The following is a 27,555-nucleotide window of genomic DNA, read 5'->3' as shown; positions in this document are numbered from 1 at the left end:
TATGTCAATCCCAATCTCCCAATTTATCCCTTCCCCCCTAGCCCCCCCCTTGGTAACCATAAGTTTGTTTTCTACATCTGTGACTCTGTTTCTGTTGTAAGTATGTTCATTTGTACCCTTTTTGTATATTCCACATATAAACTATATCATATGATATTTTTCTTTCTCTGGCTTACTTAGTATGACAATCTCTAGGTCCATCCATGTTGCTGCAAATGGCATTATTTTGATCTTTTTTATGGCTGCATAATATTCCATTGTATACATGTATCACATCTTCTTTATCCATTCATCTATCGATGGACATTTAGGTTGCTTCCATGTCCTGGCTATTATAAATAGTGCTGCAATGAACATTGAGGTGCATGTATCTTTTCAACTTATGGTTTACTTCCGGATATATGCCCAAGAGTGGATTGCTGGATCATATATTAGCTCTATTTTTAGTTTTTTAAGGAACCTCAACACTATTCTCCATGTGGCTGTACTAATTTACATTCCCACCAACAGTGTAGGAGGGTTTCCTTTTCTCCACACCCTCTCCAGCATTTATTATTTGCAGACTTTTTGATGATGGCCATTCTAACTGGTGTGAGGTGGAACCTCACTGTAGTTTTGATTTGCATCTCTCTAATGATTAATGATGTTGAGCATCTTTTCATGTGCTTTTTAGCCATCTGTATGTCTTCTTTGTAGAAATGTCTATTTGGGTCTTCTGCCCATTTTTTTTGATTGGGTTGTTTTTTTTTATATTGAGCTGCATGAGCCGTCTGTATATTTTGGAGATTAATCCCTTGTCAGCTGCTTCATTTGCAAATACCTTCTCGCATTCTGAGGGCTGTCTATTCATTTTGTTTATGGTTTCCTTTGCTGTGCAAAAGCTTTTCAGTTTAATTAGGTCCCATTTATTTATTTTTGATTTTATTTCCATTACTCTAGGAGGTGGATTGAAAAAGATCTTGCTGTGATTTATGTCAAAGAGTGTTCTGCCTGTTTTCCTCCAGGAGTTTTATAGTATACGGTCTTACATTTAGGTCTTTAATCCATTTTGAGTTTATTTTTGTGTATGGTGTTAGAGAATGTTCTAATTTCATTCTTTTACATGTAGCTGTCCAGTTTTCCCAGCAGCACTTACTGAAGAGACTGTCTTCTCCATTGTATATCCTTGCCTCCTTTGTCATAGATTAGTTGACCATAGGTGCGTGGGTTTATCTCTGGGCTTTCTATCCTGTTCCATTGATCTGTATTTCTGTTTTTGTGCCAGTACCATACTGTCTTGATTACTGTAGCTTTGTAGTATAGTCTGAAGTCAGACAGCCTGATTCCTCCAGCTCCGTTTTTCTTTCTCGAGATTGCTTTGGCTATTTGGGGTCTTTTGTGTTTCCACACAAATTGTAAATTTTTTTGTTCTAATTCTGTGAAAAATGCCATTGGTAATTTGATAGGGATTGCATTAAATCTGTAGATTGCTTTGTATAGTATAGTCATTTTCACAATATTGATTCTTCCAATCCAAGAACATGGTATATCCTTCCATCTGTTTGTGTCATCTTTGATTTCTTTCATCAATGTCTTGTAGTTTTCTGAGTACAGGTCTTTTACCTCCTTAGGTAGGTTTATTCCTAGGTATTTTATTCTTTTTGTTGCAATGGTGAATGGTATTGTTTCCTTAATTTCTCTTTCTGATCTTTCGTTGTTAGTGTATAGGAATGCAAGAGATTTCTGTGTATTAATTTTGTATCCTGCATCTTTACCAAATTCATTGATTAGCTCTAGTAGTTTTCTGGTAGCATCTTTAGGATTTTGTATGTATAGTATCGTGTCATCTGCAAACAGTGACAGTTTTACTTCTTCTCTTCCATTTGGATTCCTTTGGATTCCTTTTATTTCTTTTACTTCTCTGATTGCTGTGGCTAGGACTTCCAAAACTATGTTGAATAACAGTCGTGAGAATGGACATCCTTGTCTTGTTCCTGATCTTAGAGGAAATGCTTTCAGTTTTTCACCGTTGAGAACAGTGTTTGCTGTGGGTTTGTTGTGTATGGCCTTTATTATGTTGAGGTAGGTTCCCTCTATGCCCACTTTCTGGAGTTTTTATCATAAGCAGGTGTTGAATTTTGTCAAAAGCTTTTTCTGCATCTATTGAGATGATCATATGTTTTTTATTCTTCAGCTTGTTAATGTGGTGTATCACACTGATTTGTGGAAATTGAAAAAACCTTGCATCCCTGGATAAATCCCACTTGATCATGGTGTATGATCCTTTTAATGTGTTGTTTGATTCTGTTTCCTAGTATTTTGTTTAGGATATTTGTGTCTATGTTCATCACTGATATCGGCCTGTAATTTTCTTTTTTTTGTGATAACTTTGTCTGGTTTTGGTAGCAGGGTGATGGTGACCTTGTAGAATGAGCTTAGGGAGTGTTCTTTCCTCTGCAATTTTTTGGAAGAGTTTCAGAAGGGTAGGTGTCAACTCTTCTCTGAATGTTTGATAGAATTCACCTGTGAAGCCATCTGGTCCTGGCCTTTTGTTTGCTGTTAGATTTTCAATCACAGTTTCAACTTCAGTACTTGTGAGTCATATTTTCTATTTCTTCCTGGTTCAGTCTTGGAAGGCTATACCTTTCTTATCTGTCCATTTTTTCTAGGTTGTCCATTTTATTGGCATATAGTTGCTTGTAGTAGTCTCTTATGATCCTTTGTATTTCTGTGGCATCTGTTGTAACTTCTTTTTCATTTCTAATTTTATTGATTTGCACCCTCCCCTTTTTTTCTTGATGAGTCTGGCTGAAGATTTATCAATTTTGTTTATCTTTTCAAAGAACCACCTTTTAGTTTCATTGATCTTTTCTATTTTTTCTTCATCTCTATTTTATTGGGTTGGCCAAAAAGTTCTTTCAGTTTTAAGTAAAAATAAAAGACACAGTTTTTCATTTTCACCAAGAATTTTATTGAACAATGTATTTACTAACTGAATGAACTTTTTGGCCAACCCAATACTTATTTTTGCTCTGATCTTTATCATTTATTTCCTTTTGCTAATTTAGGGTTTTTTTTTTTTTTGGTTGTTCTTCTTTCTCTAGTTGCCCAACAAGGTGGAAATTTTAAAAAGTTATGAAGACATAGGTGAATAAAGTAAATTTTGATTGGGATGAAACAGAGGAAACAGGAGATTCACAGAACTTATCCCAGCAGGGTGGAAATCTTCAGATGGCCATTAAGAAACAGGATGAATAAAACAGACATAAGTGGGATTAAAACAGGTTTTAACACAGCACTACCAAAGGTTGAGTGGGACTCCCTGCTGGTTCCCCAACACTGAAGGGCCCCAAATAAGTCTGCTCTATTTATCCTAGTTAGGAGAAATTTTAAAAGTCTGAAGGTAGAAATGATAATGAGAAATTTAAGCAGCAATCAATTGGGGCAGTGACTAGGCAGATTAATCAAGATAAAGACTGACAAATGGGCCAAAACCCCTTGGCTCAATCCCTAGCTGGGGACCCAAAGACTTTTGTACAAGAGTAAAATGGTCAGGAGTGGAGAAGAGACGTTTCCCTTGAGCTGTGTTACCAAAGTCCACTAGTGAAGGCCTGATGTGTGCTACAATTAGACTGAAAGAAAGTAAAAATGTAATGGTTGATAGAATTATGAAAGTTGACACTTCCCCTACCTAGTATTACAAAACCAAAACCCACTGATGAAGTCTCAATGGGGGCTACAGTGAGGAACATAAGTGATGATGGAATTACAGTATAAGTTTGTAGGAGACTTGGTGTGTTTGAACTGGTTTCATGTGAAGTGACGGTGTTTTTTTTCACCTGATTATATCTTGGGGATGGACACTGTATCTCACTGGGGAACGTTTCCCTTATCTAGTATTGTAAAACAGAAGGGATGGAAGGCCACCCTTCAAGCATTATTAACTGGACATGCTCTATGGAACCAGTAAGATTGTCTGAGCCTGCAGTGTGGAACAGAAGTTGGAGTGCTGGTAGGGACAAAACTCTCTGCGCCACAGCCCTATGTGGAACGTAGACTGAGGCTTATGGCAAAAATCTGTGAGTGCCTCCCAGCAATGACTACTTGAACTTCGAACTACAGAATTTCCATTTGAGGGGTGTTTACTACCTAGCCACTGGACATTATTAATTGAAGCTACTCAGATGACTAAAGGGCATAAAATGATACCGAAATGTGAAATACCCAAAACGTCTGGGATGATGGAGAAACACCCTAATAGGGATGGCAGTGCCCGGAAGAGTTCCACCATAATGGAAACGGTTTATACAGGAACATGCTGTCTGGGGAATACAGGGAGGAGACTAACAAGCTCGGTGTCTCTTTTCCTCTAGGACAGATTTTGGAGTCACCCGAGAAGCTGCCGGAACCAACTGCCACGTAGACAGTGCCCTATGAACAGCTCTTAACTGGCCAACCAAGAGCTGCTTGGTTTATGGGTAGCAGTTCCAAGGTGGATGGATAACATACTATTTGGAAGTCCACTGCTCTGACTGAGGAAGGTAAAAACAAATCAGACAGGCAAGGCTGAACTGCATGCTGTTTTCCCAGCAGTGATGAAAGAATTGAACAGTGATATAATCTCTTATCTTCTGGTTTTTACTGAGTCATGGGCAGTGGTCAATGGCCTGGCCATATGGTCAGGCAGGAGGGCAATGGAAACCTGGCCTACTAAAAGGATGCCCATATGGGACACACAACCCTGTAGAAATCACTGTGGGAACTGGAGGGATGCATTAAACTAGAACATGTTGATGCCCATCAGAAGAACTCCTTTCCAGGCTTGGAAGGTGAATGGAATCAACAATCAGATATCCCCCCTGCTCTCTCTCAAGACGGCCACCTGGGTCCATGAAGTGAGTGAATATGGGGTTAGTGCAGCAATGCAGAGATGGGCTGAATCTAGACCCATTCTTCTTGTACACTCTGAGTCACAAAATGCCAATAAAAACTGTTCTGTCCACCAGCAAAAAAGACAGAGACTGCAGATGGCTATGTGGCAGATTTCCTGTTAGGAAGGCCCTGAACATAGCAAGTTAGTTGGTAGCCCTGGGGGACTACAAACGGTTCTTTACAGGTAGAGACAGTGACTCTAGGCGGGGCTTTTCTTACCCAGTGGTAGAGGCAAATGCTCAGTTACAGTTTCTGGTTCAGCACTCTATGTTGTTGTTGTTGTTGTTTTTAACACCTTTATTGTAACTATGTTTTTAATCTTTGTTACAACTCCTAAGGGCCTTTAGGGCAAGATGTGCCTTCACTCCATCTGAAAAAATGGGGCTAACAGTGATTGCTGCTATATGGGCTGGTGGTAAAGACAGCCCACCTGTTCTGCACCTATGTAACCTTAACTTATCTGAATAGAAGTGGATGAGGGGGAGGCATCTGCTAGCCTAGTATTGCTGTCTGTAATCTAGACCAGCACAGTTGCTGAACCTAATGTCCCTTCCAAAGGTGGAGAAGTTTGGATATGAATGGAGAAAAGGGGAAAAAAAAAAAAAAAAGGCTCAGAGCAAGAGATGATACCATCTCTTAGCTCTATTATACTACATGCCTGAAAGGGTGAAGCCATATACTGTATCTCTGACACCCCTCCTGCTGTTTTTTTAAATTGAAGTATAGTTGGTTTACAATGTTGGGTTACTTTCAGGTATACAGCAAAATGATTCATTTATACATATGTATGTACAGATCTATCCTTTTTCGGATTCTTTTTCATTATAGACTACTACGAGATATTGAATACTGCACAGGAAACTGTAAGTCCTTGTTATCTACTTTTTATATAGTAGTGTGTATTTGTTAACCCCAAACTCCTGATTTATCTCCTTGCCCCACGCCGCCACTATCCCCTTTGGTAACCAAAAGTTTGCTTTCTATGTCTCTGAGTCTATTTCTGTTTTCTAAATAAGTTCATTTGTACCATTTTTTTTTTTACATATAAGTGATATGTATTTGTCTTTCTCTGTCTTACTTAGTATGATAATCTCTAGATCCATCCATGTTGCTGCAAAATGACATTATTTCATTCTTTTTAATGGCTGAGCAATATTCCATTGTATATATGTACACCACATCTTCTTTATCCAGTCATCTGTTGATGAACATTTAGGTTGATTCCATGTCTTGGCAATTGTAAATAGTGCTGCTGTGAACATAGGGGTGTACAAATTAGAGTTTTTGCCTCTTCTAGGTATATGCCCAGGAGTTGGATTGCAGGATCATATGATAGCTCTATTTTTAGTTTTTGTATGGACCCTCTATACTGTTCTCCATACATACCCACCAACAGTGCAGGAGGATTCCCTTTTCTCCACACCCTCTCCAGCATTTATTATTTGTATACTTCTTGATGATGGCCACTCTGACTGGTGGGAGGTGATAACATCATTGTGGTTTTGATTTGCATTTCTCTAATAATTATTGATGTTGAGCATCTTTTCATGTGCCTGTTGGTCATCTGTATGTCTTCTTTGAAGAAAAGTCTCTGGGTCTTCTGCCCATTTTTTGATTGGGTTGTTTTTTTGTGGTAGAGTTTTATGAGCTGTTTGTATATTTTGGAGATTAATCCCTGTTGGTTGCTTCCTTTGCAATCTTTTCTCCCATTCTGCAGGTTGTCTTTTCATTTTGTTCATGGTTTCCTTTGCTGTGCAAAAGCTTTTAAGGTTTAATTAGGTCCCATTTGTTTATTTTTGCTTTTATTTCCATTACTCTGGGAGACGTATCCAAAAAATATTGCTGTGATTTATGTCAGAGTCTTCTGCCTATGTGTTCCTCTAAGAGTTTTATAGTATCCAGTGTTACATTTAGGTCTTTAATCCACGTTTGAGTTTATTTTTGTACATGATGTTAGAGAATGTTCTAATTTTATTCTTTTACATGTAGCTGTCTACTTTTTCCAGCACCACTTATTGAAGAGACTATCTTTTCTCCATTGTATATCCTTATCTCCTTTGCTGTAGATAAACCGACACACCTGTGGTCAGTTAATTTCCAGACTTTCTATCCTGTTACATTAAATCTGTGTATTTTGTGCCAATACCATACTGTTTTTGATGACTGCAGCTTTGTGGCATAGTCTGAAGTCAGGGAGTGTGATTCCTCCAGCTTCATTCTTCTTAAGATTGTTTTGGCTATTAGGGGTCTTCTGGTTTCCAGCCAAATTTTAAAATTATTTGTTCTAGTTCTGTGAAAAATGCCATTGGTAATTTGATAGGGACTGCACTGAATCTGTAGATTGCCTTAGGTAGTACGGTATTGATTCTTCTATCCAAAACCATGGTATCTTTCCATTTGTTTGTGTCATCTTCAATTTCTTTCATCAGTCTTAAACAGTTTTTGGAGTACAGGTCTTTTGCCTTTTGCCTCCTTACATAGGTTGATCCCTAGGTATCTTATTCATTTTGATGTGAATGGTAAATGGGATTGCTTCATTAATTTCTTCCTTAATTTCTCTTTCTGAGAACTTAAGAAAACAATTTTCCACTCCTGCTTTTGAAACCTGCTTCCACTCCTGCTTTTGAAACCTGCAAACCCATGTGCCCTCATGCTGGGAGACTTTCTCATGATATGACAATGTACTAAATAGTTATTAATGACAAACTGGGATGCCAGGTGTCATTTAACATTTATGACTGTTTTACTATAAGGGATACATGTTCAAAGACCAGGGAGTGGCTTGTGATATTTTGATTTATAAAGTATAAAGGATAGGGTTTAGACAGTTTCTTGGTTGGTGAAGGTGTGGAGATTTGGAGAGAGTGGAGCACTAGGAGAGGGTATGGAAGCTCCACCTCCTTTCTCCATAGCTTGCCCTATGCATCTCTTCCATCTGGCTGCTGCTGACTTATATCCTTTTATAATAAACCTGTGATCTAGGGTGAAGTGGGTTTCCTGCATTCTGTGAGCTACTCTAGCAAATGAGAATCTCTGATTTCCTCTGATATACAGCCAGTCAGTCAGAAGTTCAGGTAACAACCTGGACTTGTGATTGATAGGTGTCTGGAAAGGAGGGGTGCAGGCAGTCTTGTCGGACTGAGCCCTTAACCTGTGGGATAGGTGTCAGAATTGAGTGGAATTATAGGATATCCATAGGATATCCAGCTGTTCCTAAGAACTGCTAGGTGGCATGGGGAAAACTACCCCCCCACACACACTTTAATGTTCTAATAAATACATTTCAAACTTTTATTAGTTTTACTGTTTACTTAAATGATACTGACTGTATTATATTTTTTCGTTAGGTTACAAGCTAGTCTCACAGAATAAAATGGAAAACTTTCTACCTCTACGCACGAGAATCACGTATTCTTTGAATACCTTGTAGACCTCACAACACCATTAAAACTCAGTGATTTTTTTGGAGCTAGATGAAACTCTTGCATCAAAAGGCTTCACTAAGATAATTAGGTTAAATCATATGAAACTGCCAAAATGTGACTGGTTTTGATCAACCTAATGGTTATAAACTGCCACTGTTGATTCAAGAATATTTTCCTAGAAAATCAACCGTTTTCTGTAATTTTTCTAAATTATTGTATAATAGCATACAATCTTTTAATCACCTTCACATAGGAGTGAGTTTAATAGTACCATGTATAAAAATGTCTTCAACTTCTGAAGAGAAAACTTCTGAAGAGAAATTTTGGTAAAATTATGGTATAAGTAAGTAAAGGTTCAATAAACTTAAAAATTCCAAGCATAAATTCTTATTCCCCATCTAACCTGTAAACCCCTAAGAAGGCCACAGGTTGCTTTCAGGGGCTCTGTAAACATGTGAGCCAAATTTATATGTGAGTGCATACATCATACATGCATGCTTTTGGGGGAGAACCCAGTAGCTTTAGCAAATTCTCAAATACTTAAAGTCCCAAATAACTTTAGAGAGTTTTGAAATGACATTTAACAAGGTACATACATAAAAATGTGATGGAAATTCTATTAAATGGAAGACAGGAAAAATACCATTTCAGAGTACCAAGATTCCAATGTAACAAACTTACATTCTATTTCATTTAAGGATTAAAAGTACATAAAAAGATAGAAGGAATGAAAACCATTTTATATTAATGCTAACATTCTTCTGGAAACTATGTGGATAGGTAGACATTTTTCAACAAACCGAAAAGACATGTGACTTTCATCCAAGGTTTGTAAACTTCTAAATGTGTTTCTACATGTTTTTAGAGCTGAACAAACTAAAGAGGAAGATGAGGACAATAGAGTAACAGCAGAAAATATAATGTGAGATAAAGGAGACAGTTAATGAAAGGTGAACACAAATTTTTTTTCCTATCACAAGGTAGTGAACACAATCATAAAAAGAGGGAAAACAATGAGAAAAAGAGCATTAACCATGTAATGGCTTACCCTGACAAAGACCGCTGGAAAACGAAAGTAGGGAGGTACTGAAACAACATGGAAGGAATAGAAAATTGAAAAGCAAAGAGAAAAGGATAAAACTAACCTGTTGTACAAATTCCAAGGGTACTGGTGTGGCTTGTGTAAATGCTTCTAGATGAATACCATGCACAGGGTCTTCAACTATCAGACAGCCAATGTCAAACCATCTGCAACAGAATGCATGAGTTTCACATTGTGTATGTGCTAAATGAGTTATGGTGAATACATAAAGTACTAACATTCCGATAAAACATTACCAGATTGACTAGAAAAACATTTCCTTGAAATTTTCAATAGGACAATCTATAAAACAACATAAAATTACCCTGTTGGCTTAATTCAGAGAAGGAAAAACAACAAAGAAAAAATAATTGAAATTACTCATGGAAAGTTCCTTTTCTTGCTAAGATTTGGAGAAAAGAATGGCAATTAGGGGTGCTCAAATATGCAACAGATAAATCTACTCATTTGAAAATTCAAATAACATCATAATTAAAAATGTCACTTGCTAAAATATGGGAAAATTTATATTACCAGCTCTATAATTAATATATAGGCAAGTTGCAAAGTTACTATAAAAATAAACTCATTCAGGAAATAACAAATCCTCTCCTCATTCCTGATAATTCCTTCTAATCACACTTTCTGAATTGTTCACAACGAATCAGTTTGAAAACAGCCTCATGAAATCAAGAAAACTTTCTTCAATTTAAAGATACACGTAAAAAGTGATAGTTAAAAACTGACTTAGGTGAGGTCATCTGTAATATCACTAGCATTTTAACTAGCCAGAACCAGGAAATCATGAGTTTAAATAAGATACAGAGCAAGAAAATTTTAAAATATACAGATTAAAGTGCAATGAAATACAATATGATTAGGAAACTTATTTACATATTCAAAGAAACAACAAAACAATATGTAGAATAACTTTCAGTGTTTATAATGTTTGTAGTATTCACATCCTAAAATTTTCCTTTAAATTAAGAACCTTAAATATTTTATTATATGAATCATTATTTTAAATAATTTATTTGGTATATGATGAATCAGTGTTTTATTTTATATGATTTGTGTGTTATGCAGATGGCAGAGAATAACTGTAGTGACTAAGCTTCCAGGCACAGCACGGACGTCCTGAAACGCAGCAACCCTGAAGGTACGAGCAGTCTCCCCTACAATGCTGGTGATCACATGAGAAAAACTCCCCTTCCTCTCCAAACTACTGTCACGCTCCCGAGCGTGTCAACCTGGATATCCCATCCTTCTCAACTCAAATCTAAACTGCCGTCACTGTCATGCCCACCGAGACCTCTTCCATTTCCCTGACTAGTGCTATTGGCTGAGGAAACGCTGTCTTCTCTCTCCTTCCTCCTGTCCTTCCACCCCACTCCCACTCCCCACCCAGCAGGAGGAAAAGTGGTGGTCTCCACTGTTCACACTCAAGGACAATTGCTAAAGAATGCTCTCCTTCTCCTCACCCTCTCCATGCGGTTGGGGAAATAAGACAGACTCGACCAATCCCATATGGAAGCTACTTAGACTTAAAAAAGGCTTAAGAATGGTGGTTCCAAGACATTTAGATTTCATGTAGCAGAAAAAAAATCAAAATAGCACCTGAGGAGCTGACACAGGTAAGCCAATTTGTGTTTTATCAAAGAAAGACCATCCACTACCACCAGTCACTTCACAGAAGGACATTTTAACCCATTTCACACATAACCCTTGGTTTTAGAACTTGATAGGTTAATCTCAGAATAAGGACAATTCATGTTCACACAGGTTATTTTTCCATTTTGGTATAAAACATGCTAATTTCCCTCATGTAGCATGAACTGATGCAAAGTTTATCACAAATAGCTAGGTCTATACTGGCTTTACTATTAGGAGGCAAACACCAATGGTCTTTTCTTGACTCAGTTATAAGCATGTATTTTCCTGACTATCTTCTGTCCATTTATTTTTCATGGGAACACCACAGAGAGAAGTAGCCAAAGCAAACGATCAAGTGTTTGTTTTGGGTCATGGGTTTGCTGTTTGTTCTCATGTCCTTCCTCTAGTCCCCTTCTGTATCTTAATATTACAGCCTTTTCACCCTCTCCTCCTTAAACCATACTGGAAACCATCCACAGACTTCCTAATACCAATTACTATTCCTAATCTTCCTTATTTGCTAGTCTTCTGCTCAAAAAAAGATAGGAAAAATAGCACATCTAGGTATGATGGAGCAGTTGATGGCAGACCAGTGCTCCCAATGAAAAGCTGGATGAGTATACAAGTCATATCTAATGGCATCCAAGAGCTGTAGAAGCAAGGAAGACAAAATGGAGTAACATTCTGGACAGGGACAACCTTTCAAAGGTATGCTGAAGACTTTCAGCTGACCCTGAGCACAACCCAGCCTGCACTCAGGTCAGTCTATCTAAAGTGCACCAAACTACCCCTTCCACACACCTCTCTACTCTGTTTATTAGAGGGAAGAGTGAACCTTCTCAAAATTACCTCTTATAAACAATGCCTGGCTTTCAAAGATTATGAGGCATCCACAAAGACAGCACCTTATCGTCACACCAAAAGGAGGCTAAAAGAGGCCCACACGCTGGATTCAGTAGACAAAAGATCTTAAAATAAATGAGACTCATATTCAAGGAAAGAGAGAGGTAAAGATAGTCGAAATAGAAAATACAGGTATTCAATAGTAAATTAAATCTACTTTTTTAAAAAAAATCAATGTATGGGCTACACAGCAGAAGAATCAGAGTGAGGAAGTAGGGGACTGACCACATGAGAACTCTGAGGCACAGTCAGAAGGTGAACAAGCATGTAATTATAGTCCTAGAAAGAGAAGAGAGAAAATGGGCCAGAAGCCAATTCTGAAGATCCAATGGCCAAGAACTTTCCAAAACTGATGAAAGACATAAAATCCTATGAAAGAAAGAATCAAGCTCAGGGAATCCACAAAAATTCAATACCTAAGCAAACACACCCCTGTACCTACCATACAAAACTGCAAAAATAAAATGACAGAAAAAATCCTAAATGCAGCTAAACAATACATTCTTTTCACAGAAACAAGCTGGATAGCTGATGTAACAGAAACGATGGAAGCCAGAAAACAGTACAACAGCATCTTTAAAGTACTGAAAGAAAAGATCTGCCAATCCAGACTTCTACATCCAGAAAAAAACACCCTGTGAAAATAAAGGTGCTTTAAAGGCACTTTCAGACAAAAGCTGAGAGAACTCCTGGCTAAAGTCTTCCATCACAATGTATATGTACCAAAGGATGCTCTTTAGGCAGAATGACAATGATCCCAAACAGAAAAACCAAAAATGCAGGCAAGAATTCAGAGAATAAATATAAGTGAATAGAGTGTACAGAACTATACTAATATCTTAGGAGTTTAAAATATATACACAATTAAGATACTTAATACTGCAAAAGATGAAGGGGTAAATGGTATTGAAAGTAGTTCAGTATTATCAAAGCCATAATTTTTGTTAAAACATAATACATGGAAAAAGGCACAATGGAATCTCTAAGGTAGCCCTTAAATGAATATTTCAGTGTCCCCCTCTGTGAACCTTTTAATATTCATCATCACTGGATGGTTGCTGGTTGCTTACATAAAGTTCAAACTTCCCAACCTAGCAATCAAAGCTCTTCAAGCTACTTTCTGATTTCCTATCCAACAGTGTTCAGCCAAGCTGGTAAAATCACTGACCCCAGAACACATCTTAATCATCGTCACACTTCTCCTCCGTGCAGAACGTCCTAGCTATTCTATTCTACTTAACCAAATTTTACCTACTATTCAAAATTCAGCTCAAGTCCCAATCATTCTCGGATCTTATCTGACACCATCTCCACATCAAGTTAATTCCATTGAAAATGTACACAGCATTTTATGTACAGCCCACGTGCAGCAACGAAGACCCAATGCAGCCAAGAATTTAAAAAATAAAAAAATATGTTCCTCTACTGACAGGTGTTTGGTGATACCTATCAGTGTGAAAAGATATTTAAAAGATGAATTATGTTGCTGGAGGGTTTTTCCAAACTAAATAGATGAGGTAGTGTTCAACAGAACTCAAACCTAGTGACTGCCTCCAGGCCCTCTTGCCATACCTTCCATTACTCTGAATGACTGTGTAAATGATTGTTACTGGAGGTCAACATCCAAGCCAATAACTAAATCACTGTATCATATGTAATTGATTATTAACACAATCTTAGCATGCAGGGAACCCAATGTCCATTTTATAATTAAAAAGGAGAAACGAGCAGAAATGTGAGCTGAGCTACACAGGTCACATGGCTAGTTAGATGACAGAGCTAGACCAGAACGTAATTTTCTCTCTGGTTCTAAAATAGGATACATTTTTTTACTAGATGTTCAGTGTAAGCAATCAATCATATTTTGCTCCTAAGAGAAACATAATAAGCCTCTTACTGAACCATTATATGCCAACAAACTGGACAACCTAGAAGAAATGCATAAATTCCTAAAAACACACAACCTGAATCAAAAGAAACAGAAAATCTTAACAAATGGATTACTTGTAAGGAGACCGAATCAGTAATCAAAAACCTCCCAACACACAGAAGTCCAGAACCAGATGGTGTCACTGGTGAATTCTACCAAAGATTTAGAGAAGAATTAATACCAATCTTTCTCAAACTCTTCCAAAAAACAAGATGAGACACACTTCCAAACTCATTTTACAAGGCCAGCATTTTACCCTGATACCAAACCCAGACAAGGACACTACACAGAAGAAAATTAAAGACCAAACCCAGACAAGGACACTACACAGAAGAAAATTAAAGGCCCAATATCCCTGAAAAACAGAGATGTAAAAATCCTCAGTGAAATACTAGCAAACCGGATTCTACAATGCATTAAAAGGATCTATACCATAATCAAGTGGGCCAGGGATGCAGGGATGGTTCAAAATGTGCCAATAAATCAATGTGCTACACCACATTAACAAAATGAAAGATAAAATCATACGATCATGTCAACAGAGCTATAAAAAGTATTGGACAAAATTCGACACCCATTAAATGACAAAAACTCTCAACAGAGTGGATACAGAAGGAACATACCTCAACATAATCAAAGTCATATACGGCAAGCCCATAGCTAATATACTCAACAGTGAAAAGCTAAAAAGCTTTTACCTCTAAGATCAAGACAAGAATGCCCGCTCTTCCCACTTTTATTCAGCATGGTATTGGAGTCCTAGTCAGAGTAATTAGGCAACAAAAAAAATGCATCCAAATCAGAAAGGAAGAAGTAAAACTGTCACTATTTGCACATGACATATTATATATAGAAAAACCTAAAGCTACCACCAAACAACTGTTAAAACTAGTAAATTCAGTAAAGTTGCAGGATACAAATTCAATACCCCAAAATTTGTTGTATTTCTATACACTAATAGCAAACTATCAGAAGAAAAAAATTTTAAATACCATTTACAATTACATCAAAAAGAATAAAATAGTTAGGAATATATTTAACCAAGCAGGTGAAAGTTGTCTACTCTGAAAACTGTAAGACATTGATGAAAGAAACTAAAGAAGACACAAATAAATGGAAATATATTCCATGCCCATGGACTAGCAGAATGAACATTGTTAAAATGTTCCTATTACCCAAAGGAAGCTACAGACTCAATGCAATCCCTATCAAAATTCCAGTATTTTCCACAGAAATAGAACAAACAATCCTAAAATTTGTATGCAACCACAAGACCCTGAATAGCCAAAGCAAATCTTGAGAAAGCAGAGCAAAGCTGGAGGCAATATGCTCCCTGATGTCAAATTATAATATGTAGCAACAGTAATCAAAACAGTATGGTACTTGCATAAAAAACAAAAATATAGATCAATGCAATAGAGCCCAGAAATAAACCCATGCATTTATGGCCAATTAGTTTATGACAAAACAGCCAGGAATATGCAATAGGGAAAGGACAGTCTCTTCAATAAATGGTGTTGAGAAAACTGGACAATTTCACACCAGAGATAAAAATTAATCAAAATGGATTAAATACTTGAGCATAGCATCTGAAACCATAAAAAACTAGAAGAAAACAAAGGCAGTAAGCTCCTTGATATCTGTTGTGGCAATGATGTTTTTTGGGTTTGACACCGAAAGCAAATGCAACAAAATCAAAAACAAGTGGGACTACGTTAAACTAAAAAGTTTCTGCACAGCAAAGGAAACTATCAACAAAACGAAAAGGAAACCTACCAAATGACAGACAATACCTGCAAATCATATATCTGATATGGGGCTAATATCCAAAATATATAAAGAACTCATACTAATCAACAGCAAAAACCAAACAATCCAATAAAAAAATGGGGAGAAGATCTGATTAGCCTCCTCTTCCAAAGAAGACATACAGATGGCCATACGTGAAAAGGTGCTCAACATCACTAATCCTCCAGGGAAATGCTAATCAAAACCACAATAAGATAACACCTCACGCTGTTAGAATGGCTATTATCAAAAAACAAGAAATAAGTGTTCACAAAGAGGTGGAGAAAAGGGAACCCTTGTGCACTGTTGGTGGGACTGTAAATTGGTACAACCACTACGGAAAACAGTATGGAGGTTCCTCACAAACTGAACTACCAAAGAATCCATAAAGTTCACTTCTGGGTATTTACCCAAAGGAAACGAAAATACTAACTCAAGACATATGCATCCCCCTGTTCACTACAGCATTATTTTCAACAACCGAGGCACGGAAGCAACTTAAATGTCTGCTGATGATAAAGAAAATGTGATTTATACACACACACATAAATATGTATGTATATATACAATGAAATATTATTCCATTGAAAAGGAAGGAAAACCTTGCCATTTGCAGCAACGTGTATGGACACTGAAGTCATTAAGCTAACCGAAGTAAGTCAAATAGAGAAAGACAAATACTGTATGATCTCACCTGTGGGGGGAAAAGCAAACTCACAGATACAAAGGAGAGATTGGTGGATGCAGAGGCAGGGGTGGGAGGGGGAGTAAAATGGATAAAGGGGATTAAAAGGTACAAACTTCCAGTTGACATGAGAATATAATGTACAGCATGGTGACTATAGTTAATAATACTTTTTGTACATTTGAAAGCTGCTAAGAGAATAGATTTTGTCTTGTAAGTTCTCTAAAAAAATTATAACTATGTTAAAAAAAAATCCTCTTACTTGTCAGGAAGCAATTCTGCAATGAAGTTTTCTACTGACACAGCAGTCTGTTTTTCATGGATCACTCCAGTTCGACGCAAGCTATCTATCCGTTCCTGGGCACCCTGAAACAGTGTACATTAGAAACTATTTTAAATTATTCGGTTTTAAACATACTAATTTATGACTGTATAAGTAATATGCATATACATTTATACACAAACACATATATACTCACTGTAAACATGAAAACAATACAGAAACACACATATATACTCACTGTAAACATGAAAACAATACAGAAGCACAGAGAGTAAAAAGTGAAAAAACCCCACTGTATTCCCCTCAGTATTAAGAGTCTGCAGTGCATTATTCCTATATGCATTATTATTTTGGTTGCTATCATGAAATGGATAATTTTTATATTACATGTTCTAATTGGTTATTACTAATAAAAGGAAACTGTGCTTTTTAGTGTTGATCTGGCAAGAGGCCATCTTACTAAATAAAAATCATTTATCAGTTCTAGTAGTTTTTTAGTTGATTCTCTCTTGAATTTTTCTAGGCAGGCAATCATATCAATAGCAAATATGTTTTTTCTCTTTCTTCTGATTCCTTTTATATATAGCCTTTAAAGTTTGCACCAAAATAAGTTATTTTAACTTCAAATGTATGCATTACATCAAAGCTTATTCAAGAAAATTAGTACCATTTATGAAACAAAATTGAGGGGCTGAGAACACTATATAGATAACTCAAAATCATGAATTAAATATATACTTATGGCAGAAAACTAAAAGCTGGATTAATGAGGACAAGGTTGTTGTTTACTACTTCTATTTGAATCACTTCATAAAAGTGATCATGAATGATATGATGAGAATGTGTTCAAAAAGCAAGATAAAGCTATTTCTGAATAAAACTAGTCATGGATAATACCCCTATTTTTATCATGAACAGCAGAGCTAAGCAGTGAATGAGATTAAGGGGTCAATTCTTCTTCAAATGAAAAGGAAGAAAGCTAAGATACTTCTAGAGACAACTTAATTTATTTCAGATAAATAAATAAGTGACAACTGCATGAGAACGTGTAGGCCAATCTGTCATTAGCTTATAAACATGAAAGATGAAAGAAGATATGAGTTAAACTACAATAAAGTCAAGCTGTATTTTTGCTTACTCTTATATCTCTGGTACCTAGCATAGTGTCTAACCTAATAGGCAGCCAGTGAGAACTTACTACATGAAAAAGTGAACAAGGGAAAAACTAAGGGCTTCTGAAGGCCTATATGGCTAATATTAGGAATCTAAAGAGTGTAAATATGGCATCACCAAATCTAATAGTGCACGAGGAGGTCACTGTTGAATCTGAAAGAAAATACAATAGCTAAGATGAACCTAATTCTTTGTACTGGATAATGTAAATCCGTTCCGAAAAGTAAAATAATTCCCTCCTCCCAAAAGGTAGTTATGTCTAATTTTTACTATAAAGAAGTTTAAATAAATGTTAATTCAGTAAAAAACTATTAGGGGATTAGTGGGATGTTTAGAGATTCATTCGCAACTCTTCAAAGGTGCTATCTCAGCTACACACTACGACAAAATATTCCTAGATTCTATGCTCCCAGGAAACAGAAACTAAGTTGGTTCATTTTTTACAATCCTACAGCACAGGGCTTTATACTTCATAGGGTTCACAAAATACTGAACTGAAATTAATTAGCACCTATAAAGATAGGATAATGAGTTAGGTAGACAAGTGTAATGCTTGTTTTTATGGAATCCAGAAGAGAAAATGAAGAGGGCGTAAATCAGCCTCTTTCCTCCTCTGACTACAACATTACTTAAGTGTGGCATCTTTTGGCGTCACAGAGACACTTTGATATTAGTCACTACCAATGTTTTGAGAAGGGAATTTTAAACTTTATTTTTCAGCAGTGTAGGGTACCAAAAATTAGGTAGTTTAGAGGCCACACTGAAGTAACTGTCTCAGAACTGAAGTAAGATGCAGAAATGCCTCTAGAGCTTATACTGTACTCTGAGAGCTTATACTAAGCAACTTGGTTCAGATAATCAAAATTCCATGCTTCTTCAAAAATTCTTACAGATATTAACTACATTTTTCTTGACTATAAGCTATAAGACAATGGTCAGAAATATAATTGGCTTTTCAGTGAAATTAATACTTGGCATTGGAGAAGTTTCAGAAGCTTCCTAACTTTAATTACAGCTGATTTATTTCCTTAAACAATTTCATATGTTTAAAGGAAAACTTAAGTTTAGCCAAAAAAGACATTCACTTCAAATAAAATCTGATGGGGAGAAAAAAATCTGGGTTGAAATTTTAATATTCTACATTATTTTCTTTTTGTTAGTTCCCTCTACTGCTTCTGAAAAAAAACAAACAGCTGGGAAAATTACAAATCACTTTCCTATATATATCAGTTTCAATTAACTTTAATTTTAAGCTTGTATTAAAGATTGTGGAAAAGGAACACTTTTCTAAATTTGAAGGGCAAAAACCAATACTAAAACAAATCTGTCAAATACTAATAAAATCACAATATAAACTGAACTATTAATATTCAGAAAATAAGATTTTTCTAACAGAAAAATATCTCCATCAGCCTTTCAAGTTCAGTTTATACCGATCTGAAGTGTCTTTTATGCAATGATATTTAACATAAAATATTTAAGACTGTTTTAAAAACCATAAATTTTGAGTTATGTTCCAAAAATCATGTGGTGATCTATCATCAGAAATTATGAATGACAACCCTATCAGTTTTTTTGAGAACAATTAGAAACCACAGGACTTGCAAGAAGATTTTACCGAGTCATTATGTCATTTGCATTCTTAACATCTAAAACATTATTTTGAATTGTCCCTTCGTATGACACTCAGGAGGATTTTAGGTTCCGAGGCAATCAGTGGGTGAGCAGTATATCTTTATTTTCTAATGGGAGAGGTCAGAGCTTATGAAGAGGAGATGAGAAAGGAGATGGCACGTTGCCTCCATTACAAGTATGTATTCAGGCAGAAAATTTTAGGAAAGCATACATACGGAAGTTGAGGAAGGAGAAGCTGAGTTCCTGAAAACTATCTGGGTCTACCTGGACCTTGTAAAATCTTTGCATGTCACCAGAGGTACTTATACACAAGTCTGAAGACCACTGTTTGATGGTAAAGGTACTATCAAAGTATAGCAACAGGTGGGCAGCTAGAGCTCTGTTAAGGGGAAAAATCTCTATTCTCATATGGCTGACATGTTGTTAAACCAAAATTCAAAACAGATCCCAGAGTGAAAACATCTTCTGCATTAGACTGCTTACTTGAGGAAATAAATTATTAATTTAAAAAGTTTACCCTAGCACTTTAAGTTCTATTGTTTGGGGTTTTATACCAATATATCTCAATAGGACTGCTAGATATTCATTTTAAAGAACATGAAGCACTATTCTAAAAGTTTATATCTGTAAACGAAACAAAGATCTCTGCTCTTGTAGAACTTAATTCTAGTGGGAAAAAAGTATTAAAAAATAAAAATAACATCAACATAAATTATATGGTAAATCAGAAGATGCTGGCTGCTATAGGAGAAAGATCAGAGGAGGGCTAGAGAGATCAGGAGTGCAGGGCAGGTAGGTGCAGACTGCAGTACTGAACAGGGCGGTCAGGACAGGCCCCACTGTGGAGGGAAGATTTTAGTGAAGACTTGAAGGAGGTCAGGGACTCAACCAACTAGATAAATGAGGAAAGAGTGGCTCAGAGAGAGCTGTTAAAAGGCTGTGAGAAGAGAGCAGCCTGTCAGACAAGCGCAAAGACCTGCAAGGAGGCCAATGTGGCTGGCATGGAGTGAGCAAGGGGGAAGACCAGAGAAAAGCAGAAGGCCGCTGGTGCAGCCACTGTGGAGAACAGCATGGAGGTTTCCTAAAAATCAAAAATAGAGCTGCCATATGATCCAGCAGTCCCACTCCTGGGCACATACCTGGAAAAGATGAAAACTCTAGTTCAAAAAGATACACACACCCCACTGTTCATAGCAGCACTATTTATAACAGTCAGCTCATGGAAGCAAACGAAGTGTCCATCAACAGATGAATGGATAAAGAAGATGTGGTGTGTATATACAATGGAATATTACTCAGCCATAAAAAAGAGTGAAATCATGCCATTTGCAGCGACATGGACGGACCTAAAGATTATCACACTAAGTAAATCAGAGAAAGACAAATATTTTATGATATTACTTATACGTGGAATCTAAAAAGATAGTACAAATGAACTTATTTACAAAACAGAAATAGACTCACAGACATAGAAAACAAACTTATAGTTACCAAAGGAAAAAGGGTGGGGGTATAAATTAGGAATTTGAGATTAACAGATACACACTACTACATATAAAAGATAAATAACAAGGACCAACTGTTGTACAAGGAACTACTGTTGTACAACAAGGAACTATACTCAGTATCCTGTAATAACCTATAAAGCAAAAGAATCTGAGAAAGGATATATATACACATATATGTGTGTGTGTGTATATATATATATATATATATGGTATAACTGAATCACTCTGCTGTACACCTGAAACACTGAAAATCAACTATACTTCAATTTAAAAAAAAAAAAAAAATAGAAGGCCAGTTCAGCCAGGCCACATGGGGCTGTGGAAGCCTTGGTAAGGAATTTGGATTTTACACTCAGTGAAATATAAAGTTCTGAAAAGAATAGTGAAATGGTTTGATCTTGTGTGTTGAAAGAATTACCGTGGCTATGGTAACAGGATAACATATAGGGCCACAAGGGTAGAAACGGGATGACCTGTTAGGAGGTGAACCCAAGATTCCAACAAGGCTTTGTGGTGGCTTCACCCAGGGTGGGAGCAATGGAGACAGTGACAAGCAGTCAGAGGCTGGATGTATTCTGAAGATACAGTGAACAAGATTTCTTGATGAACTGGACATGGATAACGAGAGAAGTCAAGGATGACTCCAAGGTTTCTCAACTGAGAAAACAGAAGGACAGAGCCGTCATCAACTGAGATGGAGAAAGCTGCGGCGGGGGACAGGTTGGAAGGAAAGAAAAGCAGTTGAGTACTAGACATGGTAAGTTTGAGACATTCAAGTAAAGGTATTAAAAAGGCAACTTTTATATTAACCTAGTTTACATGAGAGGTCTCTGCTGGAGATACAAACTCGAAACTGTCAGCACACAGCTGGTATTCAAAGCCGTGGGACTGGCTGAGATCACTGAGTGAACGTAGATGAAGGGAAGGAGACCATCAGGAGGTTGGGGAGAAAAGGAGCCAGCAAAGGAAGCACAGAGGAATTTGTGAGGCAGGGAAGAAACCAAGTGTGGCATCCCCAAAGGCAAGCGTAAAAGACATTACAGAGGAGTCTCAAAGCCAGTGGTAGGTCAAACAAGATGCACAACATTGGCGACCTTGAAAGCATTCTCGGTGGAGGGGTGAGGGTGAGAGCCTGGCTGGGGTGGGTGTAAGAGACTGAAGAGAAAAACTAGAGATAAAACTGTTGGCAACTCTCTGCAAGTTTTGCTGCAAAACGAAGTGAAAACCTACGGTTGGAGGTGATGGGGAAAGTAAGGTAAAAAAATTTGTTAAGGTTTTCTTTAGTTTATTTTTGTTTTTTAAGGTGGGAGCAGTGTTTACATGCTGATGAACTGTTCATTTGTTTTTGCGTGTTTGTATACTGATGGTAAAAAGTGTATGAGAGGGAGGGCAGAACTCTTGGAACTTTAGCACTTAGCACGCAAGAGGGGGCCAGGTCTACTATGGTAATGGGATTGGCTTGTGTATGTGACAAATTTTTTAATGGTAACAGTCCAGAAGACAAAGTGTACAATATTCAAGTGGTGGTGTGAGTATGCAAGTGTGTGAAATTTGTTTTCAAAATAAGCCATTCTATTATCTGCCACTATTACGTAGGGATTATACAGGTATCTATAGACTTAATCACAAGGTCTTCTTCCCTCACTACCAAAAACTATGGCAGTGTCTTCCTTTGGTAAGTGCATTACTACTGGTAATGTAATTTAATAGGTCTCTATATGCTGTTGAGACCTTGGCACACTCTGGTTATATACAGGCTTTGTGCCTATAATATGCCAGCTAGTCAGGTCTCTAAGGCAAGGTAGTTAAAAGGACAGGGAAAGGGAAGACTCAAAGAAAGTAAGTTAAGAAAACTTTCTGGATGAGCGCCGAGTCCCCTCATCAAGTACTGGCTTGGCCAAAAAGTTCATTCGGGTTTTTCCGTAACAGAAAATACAAGGGAAAAGGGGGACTTTGTCAGGTGTATCTACAACCTGCTTACTAGAACCCCATTACTACTCTGGAAACTTCCAAATATATGAGAATCCCATAAACCATGAAGAAATACATAAAGTGTAAAGTATTATTAATAGTGATAGTAATAAAAAGCTTACGGGATTCAAGGGATATTATAATTTCAGTAATGGATTTAAACGTTAATACTGGGTTAAGAAGATCTCTTTCAGGACTAAAACTGCTCTCTTTCTGTGCTCTTGGCATGTGGTTCCTCCCCTCCCCCGATAATCAAAACCTACTTTAGGTTTCTTTAAATTAAAACTCCACTGTATCTTCCTAACACTACAGAATTGTCTAATTAAAAACCAAATCAATATTTCAGTATGTAAAAACCCAAAAGCTCCATACAGACCATAGGATTATCATCAGAAATTTTAAAAAATGAACTGCCAGCTACTATATCCCGAAAAAGATGCTCTATTACTCACTTTTAATCCAGCTGCATAGCCCACTGGTTGTGGGGCAATGCTGGACTGCCCAGCTTCCCCTATCACCACAGCTAAGCCGAAGACCTCCTGGAAGGCATCTCGGACAGCGGCAACTTTTACTTCTTTATTTGAGGTCACTACAATGTCCAGTTCACCTCCAGATTCTACAAAGACCAGAAGAAAATTTCAATTCCAAATTAAAATAATGAAATTCTCATAATTACTACCATGCACTAACATTTTATTACATAATTACTCTTAACCTGGCAAAACAATGCAAGCTATAGATTACCTTTTTATTGGCTGAGGAAACTGAGGCTGATAAGGTCTCACCCAAGGTAACACAGCTACTTAGCAATGATGTCAGGACTCAGATCTAGGTCTGTATCTTTTCACTACACTGCCTGATGCAAGCAGACACATTTCACCCTGTCATCTAATGGCATCTTACTCTGAGATTTCTCAAGAAAGCTGTTTGTACTGTGAAATATTTTGCCCTAGAAACAATGCTTTTCCTCAGTTAAGTATCTTTTGGAACAGCTGAAAATATTTTCCAAATATCTGGGCTTTTTAATATGGATTTCTTTTTTCCTGATTGAAACAATGTTCCACAGATCCCATCTTTACTGGAATTTCTTAAATTACTGAAACCTAAAAGCAAGGGTTACCATAGGAAAGAAGAGGAAGACTATATGTTTTTCTTTTTTTTTTTTTCTCCATGTGGGACATATCTCTTAACGCTATCTAGCTAAGTACTGTTCCATTAGGCTTCAGCTCAAAAAGCTTTTCGGTTTTTTGTGATGACTCATGCCACTTTTAATGATTATAAAGGGAGAGCTAATCAAAAAAATGTTGAAACTGTGTCAAAGTCCATTTCTAATAGTTCTTGTGCTTTCTTGATACATTTGAAATTGTTATGGTGATTTCTAAAATATTTATATAAAAACATGGTAAGTTTTACTAGAGTTTTGTTAGATCCAAATGGTCTCGTTTTTGCTGCCTGTCAATAGCTTTTTCACACTCAGTATTACTGCTTTTTATAGGTGATGAAGATTATATGTTATTATATCTTCTAATAATAGAAATTTTATTTTGTACCTTTCTCTCCCCGTTTTATTTTCCTTTTTCTGGATGTCATGCAGACTACTGGCCTGAGAAAAGTCTTTGGTTTGAGTCCTGATTTTATCACTAACTAGTTTCGGTACCTTGGGGAAGTCACTGAGCTTGTTTCCTCACAGAAAAGTTCCTGCCACCTCACAGGGCTTGCTCTAAGGATTAAGTAAGGTAATTGATTTCACCATCTAACCCAGTACCCATTAAAACAACAAGAGCTCCAAAAATACTAATTCCTTTCTTTTTCTCACTAAAAATAAGAGCTTGTGAAGAGAAGAAAATATATACTGCATTAATTATGTCAAACTTGATTATTATGAATATATGAAATCAGTATATATGGTAGGGTCCAATTTCTAAACCCTGGCAATTACAAACACAGAGAACAATTCAGCTGAGTTAATTCTTTGATTCAATTTTCCACTTAAAGGGAAGCAAAGAAGCTAAGTGTTAGCTCCACCACGTTGTGTAACCTAGGATAATAATAAAGCTCTCTGAACACAAGTTCCTCATCTAAAACTTGAGAAAAGTAACACCTAGCTTGCAGAGCTCTTATGGGAATTAGTATCTGGCAGATCAAGCATTTAATAAATGGTGCTTATCATTATTAGGTCTTGCCCTTTGACATTTACTAGACAATTACCAACAGACTCAAGACTTATGAAAGCTACTGACTTTTTATTGCTACTGAAAAATCTCTGTTCAAGTACCTGGTGCATAGCTTTGGCCACTAAATTGTTATCTTCAACAGAATTACTAATAATTGGTCACAAATCCTGCTAAAAGATTATGTTATTTCACTTACTGGATATGTACATAAAAAATTAATCCTCCAGTTAACCGTCTGGAGGATTCTTGGTAATGAGGATTCAATAAAGTAGCTTTCCCAACAAATCTAGTAATGACATATTATTAGTAAATAGATTAACAGCCTATAAAAATTTTATTCCTGAGTTACACATAAACACATTTAATTAAGATAGATAACTGGAGAAATGTCAAAACCAAATATGAACAAAGCAACACTTCAAATGTCAACAATGAATGGTAAAATTCATACAAAGCAACACTAACCATATTCATAATTAAAATCAGTAAGTATACTAATAATTCAAATCATTTTTACTCCTCCAAAGTTCACTCTGGGAAGTTTTCAAAATTTATTTAGTGGTGACTAAGAAAAAGATGAATTAAAAGTATCAAAACCAAGACTGACAATCAATGTAAGAATATAGGAGGATTTTCACTAATTACAAGACCTGTGGGATTACACCCAGTGGCTGACATGAGCACATACTTTATATGGCAGATGCTGCTCTATTTTATGTACATACTGATATATGGAGCCATGCCAGGGTCCAGCGTTGTAATCATACTTTCTACTGAATGTTTTGTTTTATCAAGCACAGATTTCACCATAGGGTTCCCAGCCACACCCTGCACAGAACAAATTCACATGTAAATACTCATTCTAAGCAAAGAACACCATGATTACCGGATGGTGAGGAAAAAAAAAATTTTTTTTAAGTTTCCAATGCATTGCAGACCTATACTTTTGTAAAATATAAGAAAACTAAGGTTATGGCAATGTCAAATTGCTATGAAATTTCAAAATGCTTCCTCTCAATTTCTCTTCTCATCTCATCATAGATTGACAGCAATCTACTGACCCCACTTCGAGCAACACTGGCCTGGGAAGTATGTTTACTGTATATATATGTATGTGTGTATGTATATATGTTTATTTCATTTCTATGTATACCTATATTTTTATTTCATTTCATTACTATTTATTTATCTATATAAAAGACTAGGCAAAACTTGTCCATCAAGGTCCCAAATAAAGACTGCAATTGGATGTCTCTGAAGACTCATATTTTGTTCCCTAATATAAAAATAAAAACAGTAAAAACATTACTTATCTTTATTTCCCAGAGTTACTGATTACCTTAATATATAATACTCTGTTCTATGAAAGTTTCTTTTTTCCTACTTCCTATTTGTTTTGTTCCCAAATTCTCCCTTTTAATAAAGCCAGACCTAGTCCTCTGAATTCCTAAAACCACACTATTAGACAGAAGGAACCAGATCTGACTATTTCCTTCCATCTATGCTTCTTCCACAGTCAAAGAGACTTAGAAATGGCATCTGGCTAACAGGCCATGATTCCACCTGTCCCACCTACTACTAAACTAAGGAGATTCAGAAAAACAGATGAGTTCATAACACTGATATTTAAGACTGTCCACCCATCTTATGCTGAATATTAGAAGAGTTATTTACAAGATCTGTAGGGTTGAACTGAGTATTACAACTGGTAACTGACATGCTGACACATGCTCTTAACGAGGAAAAGAAGTGACAGTCTCTACATAAAGAAGACCTTTAAAAAGCACAAAGTGATATAAAGAAGCAAGCTTAGAAAAATGCCATCTTTCTGATACATAAAACTCAAACGCTGTAAATCAGTTTAACCAGCTACCAATTTAAAAATATGTTTAACATGTAATTAAATTGCAGCCAAACCCTCAGAATATTGAGGGGAACTTGACAAAGCGATTCTAAAATTCATTAAGAAAAATAAATAGAAAAGACCAGCAAAGAAAAATTCTGAAAACAGCAAACTTACACAACCAAATGCTGATCTGCCTTTATGAATGCAGAGACTCAGACTGACTTTTCTATCTGACTCATCTCTGAATACTCTTCATCCCCACCTCAGCACAGAGTAGGCTTTCAATAAATATTAGTGTAATAAATAAACAGTTACAATAATTAAAATAGTGTGGTACTGTTGCAAGGACAGGCAAAGCAGTGAAATAAAATACAGAGTGCAGAAACTGAGGTTAACACACAATTTAGTAACTAAGGTAAAGGTAACATATCAAATCACTGGGATATGATTTTGGAACAGTCGATTAAGTGGTTGGAAAAAAATTAAGTTTGATTTCTACCTCATATAATAAAGTAAGTATCAGCTATACCAACTTGGTAAGTAAAAAAAATGAAACCACAAGAAAATTAGAAGAAATCATAAAAAAATA

The 27,555-nt window shown here is 36.4% G+C and overlaps 1 protein-coding gene and 1 long non-coding RNA gene across 2 annotated transcripts in view; one reads left to right on the top strand and one right to left on the bottom strand.

Moving 5' to 3' along the window:
- PRRC1 (proline rich coiled-coil 1) overlaps positions 1–27,555 on the bottom strand; it is a 42,879-nt gene that overhangs the window by 5,786 nt on the left and 9,538 nt on the right. Inside the window, exons 5-8 of the mRNA XM_060143499.1 lie at positions 25,846–25,948; positions 23,399–23,562; positions 16,639–16,742; positions 9,482–9,584 (exon numbers count right to left, since the gene is read on the bottom strand). Of these exons, the coding sequence (XP_059999482.1) occupies positions 9,482–9,584; positions 16,639–16,742; positions 23,399–23,562; positions 25,846–25,948 (474 nt within the window). The remainder of the gene's footprint in view (positions 1–9,481; positions 9,585–16,638; positions 16,743–23,398; positions 23,563–25,845; positions 25,949–27,555) is intronic.
- Positions 10,598–17,145, top strand: LOC132517031 (uncharacterized). Its single transcript, XR_009539560.1, has 2 exons — positions 10,598–11,051; positions 16,646–17,145. It is a non-coding gene; the product is annotated as an uncharacterized LOC132517031 (long non-coding RNA).

Source organism: Lagenorhynchus albirostris, chromosome 3, assembly GCF_949774975.1.
Source record: "Lagenorhynchus albirostris chromosome 3, mLagAlb1.1, whole genome shotgun sequence".
In the NCBI taxonomy this organism is placed as follows: domain Eukaryota; kingdom Metazoa; phylum Chordata; class Mammalia; order Artiodactyla; family Delphinidae; genus Lagenorhynchus; species Lagenorhynchus albirostris.
This window is presented reverse-complemented; position numbering and strand designations above follow the sequence as displayed.